The 6,476-nt window shown below is 64.7% G+C and overlaps 6 protein-coding genes across 6 annotated transcripts; 4 read left to right on the top strand and 2 right to left on the bottom strand.

Annotated features, from left to right (window-relative positions):
• Window positions 1-145: 145 nt before the first annotated feature.
• Window positions 146-553, top strand: OT_ostta02g04770 (unnamed product; the record flags this gene model as incomplete). The annotated part of the gene is made up of 1 exon (XM_003075271.2): window positions 146-553. The coding sequence occupies one exon, from the start codon at window positions 146-148 to the stop codon at window positions 551-553; it is 408 nt and encodes a 135-aa protein (XP_003075319.2).
• A 348-nt stretch (window positions 554-901) lies between these two features.
• OT_ostta02g04760 (Mitochondrial substrate/solute carrier) lies at window positions 902-1,864 on the top strand (the record flags this gene model as incomplete). Its single annotated transcript, XM_003075270.2, has 1 exon — window positions 902-1,864. One exon carries the CDS (start codon window positions 902-904, stop codon window positions 1,862-1,864), a length of 963 nt encoding a protein of 320 aa, XP_003075318.2.
• A 197-nt stretch (window positions 1,865-2,061) lies between these two features.
• Window positions 2,062-2,652, bottom strand: OT_ostta02g04750 (unnamed product; the record flags this gene model as incomplete). The annotated part of the gene is made up of 2 exons (XM_022985178.1): window positions 2,062-2,427; window positions 2,614-2,652. 2 exons carry the CDS (start codon window positions 2,650-2,652, stop codon window positions 2,062-2,064), a joined length of 405 nt encoding a protein of 134 aa, XP_022840859.1.
• A 330-nt stretch (window positions 2,653-2,982) lies between these two features.
• On the top strand, window positions 2,983-4,503 carry OT_ostta02g04740 (Lipopolysaccharide-modifying protein; the record flags this gene model as incomplete). The annotated part of the gene is made up of 1 exon (XM_003075268.2): window positions 2,983-4,503. One exon carries the CDS (start codon window positions 2,983-2,985, stop codon window positions 4,501-4,503), a length of 1,521 nt encoding a protein of 506 aa, XP_003075316.2.
• A 60-nt stretch (window positions 4,504-4,563) lies between these two features.
• On the bottom strand, window positions 4,564-5,475 carry OT_ostta02g04730 (unnamed product; the record flags this gene model as incomplete). Its single annotated transcript, XM_003075267.2, has 1 exon — window positions 4,564-5,475. One exon carries the CDS (start codon window positions 5,473-5,475, stop codon window positions 4,564-4,566), a length of 912 nt encoding a protein of 303 aa, XP_003075315.2.
• Window positions 5,476-6,077: 602 nt separating this feature from the next.
• On the top strand, window positions 6,078-6,464 carry OT_ostta02g04720 (unnamed product; the record flags this gene model as incomplete). Its single annotated transcript, XM_003075266.2, has 1 exon — window positions 6,078-6,464. One exon carries the CDS (start codon window positions 6,078-6,080, stop codon window positions 6,462-6,464), a length of 387 nt encoding a protein of 128 aa, XP_003075314.2.
• Window positions 6,465-6,476: the final 12 nt, after the last annotated feature.

Below are 6,476 nucleotides of genomic sequence, written 5' to 3'. Positions count from 1 at the left end.
CGCGACCGCGCGCGCCGCACCTCACGACGCGCCCCGCGTCGACGGGCGTCGCGCGCCCGTCCGAGGTCGTCGACGCCCGAGCGCGCGGTCGTGAACCTTAAAGAGCGTTTGCCCGAGCGCGCGAGGACGACGGCGAGTGATTCCAATGACGCATTCCGACCCCGCCGCCGCCACGGGTCCACGCGGAAGAGCGCCGACGACGAACGACGCCCTGCGCGCGCGCATCGCCGAGCTCGTCGTCTTGGCGCGCGGTGGTGACGTCAAGGCGTTCGTCGATCGATTCATTCCGAGAGACATCGACGCCGACGACGCCGAGGCGTTCGAGAAGAGTCTTCGAGACGACGCCGAGCGTCTCGAGTTGCTCGCGCGCGAGCTCGAACTCGTCGACGCGGGCGAACCGGTGTGCCGCGCGTGCGGCGGTGACGGCGTCACGCGCGTGTCGTTTCGATTCGAAATGCCGAACGAGGGCTCGGCGGTGACGATCGATCGCGAGGTGACCTTCGTGGATTACGCGCGCGACGGCGAGGCGAGCGACTGGCGCGCCGAGGGCTGAGCGCGCGCGCGACCGAACGACGCGCGCGAGATGTGTAACAGTACGACGATATCGTCATCGTCACCCCGCATCGAGCGCGTTCGTGCGTCGTCGACGACCTTGAGACGAGGACGCGCTTTGGCTCGACGCGGATAAAGATGATGTCCACGCGCGTCGCGCGTACGCATTGTCGAGCGCGCGCGTGGTCGAACCCATCGCGCGTTCGCGCGCGCGCGCGAGACGTCACATCACCACCGTCGCCTCTCGCGCCCGCGCACGCCCGCGCATCGAGCGCATCGAGCGCGTCGTCGTCGTCGTCGTCGTCGTCCCGCCGCCGCCCACGCCGATCGCGCGAGTGGTCGACGGACGATGGCGTCGACGCCGACGACGACGTCCGGACGACGCGACGTCCCGTCGGTGTACGATCACGCCATCGCGGGACAGATCGCTGGCATGGTCGGCCTCACGCTCGTGCACCCGCTGGACACGGTGAAATCGAGACTCCAAACCGGGTGCGCGCTGGCGCAGACGCTGGACGGACGCCGACGCGGCGCGTACGGGGTGGCGGTGAATTTATTACGAAAAGACGGCGCGAAAGGGCTGTACAGAGGGATCACGGCGCCGATGATGGCGTACGGGGCGATCAACGCCGTGGCGTTCAGCGCCAACGCGGGCGCGAAGGATTTCCTGCGAACGACGCTCGGCGCGGAGGCGGCGGCGAGCGCGCCGGCGGGCGCGTTGACGGGCGCGTTCGCGGGTTTAGTGTCATCGTTCGTTCGTGGTCCAGCGGAGCGATTAAAAACTGTGCAACAGGTGATTGATTGCGATAGCGGAAGGTACAGAAGCGCGACGTCGACGGCGCTCACGTTGGTGAAGGAGCACGGCGTCGTCAGAGGACTTTTTACCGGAACGGGCGCCACGATCGCTCGAGAAATACCGCAGTGCGCCGTGTATTTCCTCACGTACGACAAAGTCAAGAGCGCGTGCCTTCGTGCGCTCTGTGGAGACGCGGACGCGCACGACGCTCCGGCGGCGGCTCGCGCGGGGGCGATTGTTCTCGCCGGCGGCTCAGCCGGCGCGTTCCAGTGGCTCTTGACGTATCCTCTGGACGTCACGAAGAGCAGAATTCAAGCCGCTCCACCGCACACATACTCGGGTGTGATCGATTGCGCGGTGAAGTCGGTCGTGAAGGAGGGGCCGCTCGTTCTCTTCCGCGGCTTGAACATGGCGCTCCTGCGAGCGTTTCCGCTCCACGCGAGCATCTTCGCCTCGTGCGAAGCGGTGCACACGATGCTCGCGCGCGCGCGCGGAATCGATCGGTCGAACTCGTGACGCGTCCATCACATTCTTGCATTATTTATCGTCGTCTCCGCCGCGCGCGGCGGGCTCGACAGTCGTCGTCTCGCATCATCATTCGTCGGTCTCTCCGCCGCGCGCGGGGGGTCGTTTGTAACTTTTTAGATTAGTTTCCCTATAACACTCGGTGACTGCGAGTAGCGCTTCACGAAGTTCAACATCGCCCGCGGAATCTACTTCTTCTTGCCCTTCTTCACTTCTTCTTCGACGACGGTCTTCTTGCCCGCCGCCTCTTCCGCTTGCGCGCGCGCGTTCGCGAGGACCCCGCGCTTTTGCTTGACGGAGATCCCCTTCTTCTTCGTCCCCTCCAGCGTGTACGCGCTCATCGACGCCTCGGTGGAAGAGAAAGCGATGCCAGAGCCGCGGCCGAGACCACCGCTCGACGCTTGGGACGGGATCGTGATCGCCAGCGCCGACTTGGCCGCGAGCGCCGCCGCGGCGGTGAAGGAGACGAGCGCCGCGCGGCGCGTCTCGCGCGCGTCCTCCGCCGTCGCGGCGGTGGTGACGCGTCGCGCGCGTCGCGCGTTCACCGGAGCGGTCTGTGCGCGCGCGAAAACACCCCGTGACGCGTCAGTCCATGTCCATCCACCGTCCACGTCGCCACGCGCGACGCCGCGATCGACTTCATCGCGTCATTCGGACGATCGCACACGTGGACGACACCTCGCCCACCCGGATCCCGGATCCGCGTCCTCCCTCGTCGCGCGCGCGAAGACGGGACGTACGATTCGAGAGCTCGTCACTGTGGACGCGGCGGCGAACATCGCGCGCAAAGTCACGGTGTGGCGTCGACGAAGAGGGTCGACGACGAGGCAAAGATACGCCCGAGTGGGAAGATTTCATACAACGTGATTTCACCCACACCCACACGGGCATTTACTCGGGTCGTGTACGGGCGACACGGCCTCGACGGGACGACACCGACCGACGCTCGATCGAGGGCATCGCCCGAACCCTAGATGTCACACCCCGAAAACGTCGTGGACGCGTGATGTCTCGCGCGATCGTCTTCTCGTCTGTGACGGAACCATTTGGTGGTTCGACCGACGACGACGAGACGTCGAGCGAGACATTCGCGCGCGCGCCGACGAGCGATGGAGCGCGAGCGCTTGCTCGTCCGCGACGGCGACCGGGACGGATGGACGTCGACGTCGATTGGCGTCGACCACGGCGTCGAGGGCGCGAGCGCGGACGTGGACGAGCGAGCCAACACCATGGGCGGGTGGAAAAGACATCGACGACGAACCACGGCGGTGGTCACCAGCGCCGTCGTCGCCGGTGCGTTGGTGTGTTACGGAACGGTGTTTTCAATATTCGAGCGCGGTTTCTTCGGCGCGAGCGATCGAGGGACGCGCACGCGGAGAGAGTTCGGGGCGCTGAGCGTCCTGTCGTGGACGCCGCGCGACGGTTTTCGACGGGTGGGACGAGGCTCGGGAGGGTTGTTCAGAAATGAAATCGCGCGGAATCATCTGATGCACACGATTGAGAGGTACTATCCGTCGAGGTTGACCAACGCATCGGCGCCGTTCGAGGTGAACTTTATCGTCGACGACTGCCCGCACACGCCGTGCGCGGATCCGAGATACAGGGCGAAACATTGTCACGTCGATCAGTGGGAGCCGATATTCGCCTTTGGAAGCGCGCCAAAGGATGCGAGCGTGTTCCCCACCATGGTATCTTCCACGCTCGTGCCGCTGATGTACTGCGTGGCTGCCGAGCAGTCGCTGGCCAATGCGAGCTTTGTCGTGACGAGCGAAACGGAACCCGCGTGCGATTTCCTAAAGTATCCCGCGGTGATCGATAACAAACCAGAGTGCGATGCGAAGAGCTCGAAGCGAGGAGATTCGGCGTGCAGATATTTCGGTTTATTCAATCTGAACATCATGCCAAACAAAAGTGATTATGAGTGGGACAACTTGTTGAAGCGCGGAATCTGGCGCGGCTCGGATTACCCGCTGTACACGGGCTTTTGGCCCAACAAGAAAACCAACGGGCTCCGTTTCCAACAGCGACTTATGCGTACGAACGCGAGCGAGACAACGAGGGAGATTGAAGCCTTGCTCAAGGGTAGGGAAATCGGCCCGAGGTTGCGCGCCGTGTTGATGTCGAAACGGCATCCGGAGAAACTCGACGCCAAGTTTTTCAACTGGGGAGGGGGAGGTCCCAGCCCTGGCCGAGACACGCTCGACTTCGTGGACACGAATCACATTGAGATGGACACGTTCGCGAGGTACAAGTATCAACTCGATCTCGGCGGAGGCGGGGGTACGACGTGGAGCGGTTTGATTCCGAAACTCTCCGTTCCGGGCGTGCTATTCCATCACGAGACGATGATGAAGGATTCGTATTTCGACACGCTCAAGCCATACGTGCACTACTTACCTCTGAAGGAAGACCTCAGTAACTTTGACGAGCTCGCGGCGTGGGTGGAGGCGCATCCGTCGGAGGCAAAGGCGATTTCAGACGCGGCGACGGCGTGGGTCCATGAATTCAGAAAGCTTGCGAATTTGCTCAGGTACAATTACGAGGTGCTCGTGAAGCCGCTCGCGAGAGCGCTCGATAGTAGCGGCGAGTTGCGGCCGATCCCGTTCGAGATCGCGCATCCGGGAGTATAATTTGTATCGTAAACGTCGCGCCGCAGTCGAGAGACGCGTCGCGTTCGTACTCGCGCAAAGTCACGCCGCCGCCGCGCTCTTGCTCTCCTTCTCGCTTCCTTTCGATCCATGCGCCTCCGATCCCGCGGGTTGTCCGTCGTCCCCGGGATCTCTTCGCGCGCCCAAACTCGATTCCGGGCTCGGAGCGCCCGATCGCCTCGCGCGCACTCGACGCCGCGACGCGTCCGTTCGGTCCGAGTCCACCTCGTTCGCGAGCGCGTTCGCATCCAGCGCCTTGGATGGGTCGAGCAAAAACTTTGCCTCCTGCACGCGTTTCGCCACCGCGGCGTTTCGATCGTCGCGCGACGATCTCGACGCTTCGTCGACGCCGTCGACGCGTAGCGCCGCCCTCGCCGCGTTCGCCTTTGTCTTCGCCGCGTTCGCCTCTTGCACCCCCGCGTTCACCGCCTCACGCTTACCGAACGCCCCCGGTGGGGTCGGCTTCAACGAGTCTCTCCTCGGCGGACAGATCGCGGTGGACACCTGCGGGACGATGGGCCACTGTTTCTGCGCCTCTGGCGCCCCTCCGGTCCCGCCGCCGCCCCGCGCGCGCTCTTGCGAGACCACGAACGCGCGCGCGTGCGCCTCCATCGCGGCCCGCCGCATGGCCTCTTGCATCAATCCCACGTGATACATCATCACACTCCGCGTCACCATCTCCGCGTACGCCGCGCGCGTCCATCCCGTCGCCTCGCGTCCTCCGAGCGCGCGGGCGGAATCCGAGAATCCCCCTTTCGCCCCCGCCGGCGGTCGCCCCCTGCGCCGCGTCGGCGACGCCCCATCGCGCGCGCGCGGCATCGCCCCACTTCGCGCCCGTTTCTTCCCCGACGCCGTCGTCGTCGGCGTCGGCGTCGTCGCCACCCCGCGCCCGTGGTCGATCCCTTCGCGTGGACGTGCACGGCCGGCGTCTGTGTCGTCGTCGTTCCTCGACATCGCGCGCGCGTGCTCACGCGCGTCGGCACCGCGACGCCGCGCGTGATCACGCGCGACGTCCTTCACGGCCCGCGTCCTCGGCATCGCCGTCGCGCGGTGACGCGATCGAACGATCGAGGAATCGCGCTGACGCGGCGACGGCGGTCGTTAGGGGGCGCTGTATGAAACACCGTACGGTGCATGACACACGCGTGATGCGTGGCATGAAGTCATGAAACACCGTACGGTGCATGACACACGCGTGATGCGTGGCATGAAGTATGAAACACCGTACGGCGAACATCACACGCGTGATGCGTGGTACGAAACACCGTCGTACGGAAAACAAACATCACGCGTGCGGTGTGTCATGAAACACCGTACGGCGAACACCACCACGCGTGATCGTGGTATGAAACACCGTACGGCGAACACCAATACGCGTGCGGTGCGAAACACCGTCGTCGCGCTGACGTTATACGTGCGCACGCGAGGCGCGGTCGGTGCGACGGACGACGACGGGTGACCACGGGGGAGGACCACGGACGAGGACCGCCGTCGCCGCGCCCGTGGTCGTCCGTGGTCGGGCGTCGGTGATCGGACGTCGGTGATCGGACGCGCGCATGCCGCAGGGACAGTTGAAATCGCGCGTGAAAACCGCGCGTGGACGACGGGCGACGGTGGGGAAGACGACGACGACGACGGGGAATCGACACGGAAAGATCATCAAGCAGCGCAAGGGGACGTTTGAGAAGAAGCCGAAGAAGACCGCCGCGGTCGTCGCGCGGGCGACGAGCGCGGCGATCACGCGGGAGGTGAACGCGAAGAACGAATTGGAATTCAGTCGCAAGGCGACGTCCTCGGGCGGCACCTTTCGCGTGTTACGCCGACCGGAGGGGGTGGAGTTGGACCCGCGACTGCGAGGACCGAAACCGAAAAAGGCGAAACCGGTGGTGAAGACGCCGGGGCAATTGCAAAAGGAGAAGGAGGCGGCGAAGTGGTCGTATTAATACGACGCGCGC

Source organism: Ostreococcus tauri, assembly GCF_000214015.3.
Source record: "Ostreococcus tauri WGS project CAID00000000 data, contig chromosome 02, whole genome shotgun sequence".
In the NCBI taxonomy this organism is placed as follows: Eukaryota; Viridiplantae; Chlorophyta; class Mamiellophyceae; order Mamiellales; family Bathycoccaceae; genus Ostreococcus; species Ostreococcus tauri.
Note: the sequence above shows the minus strand (reverse complement) of the source record. Positions and strands in the feature narration are given on the sequence as shown.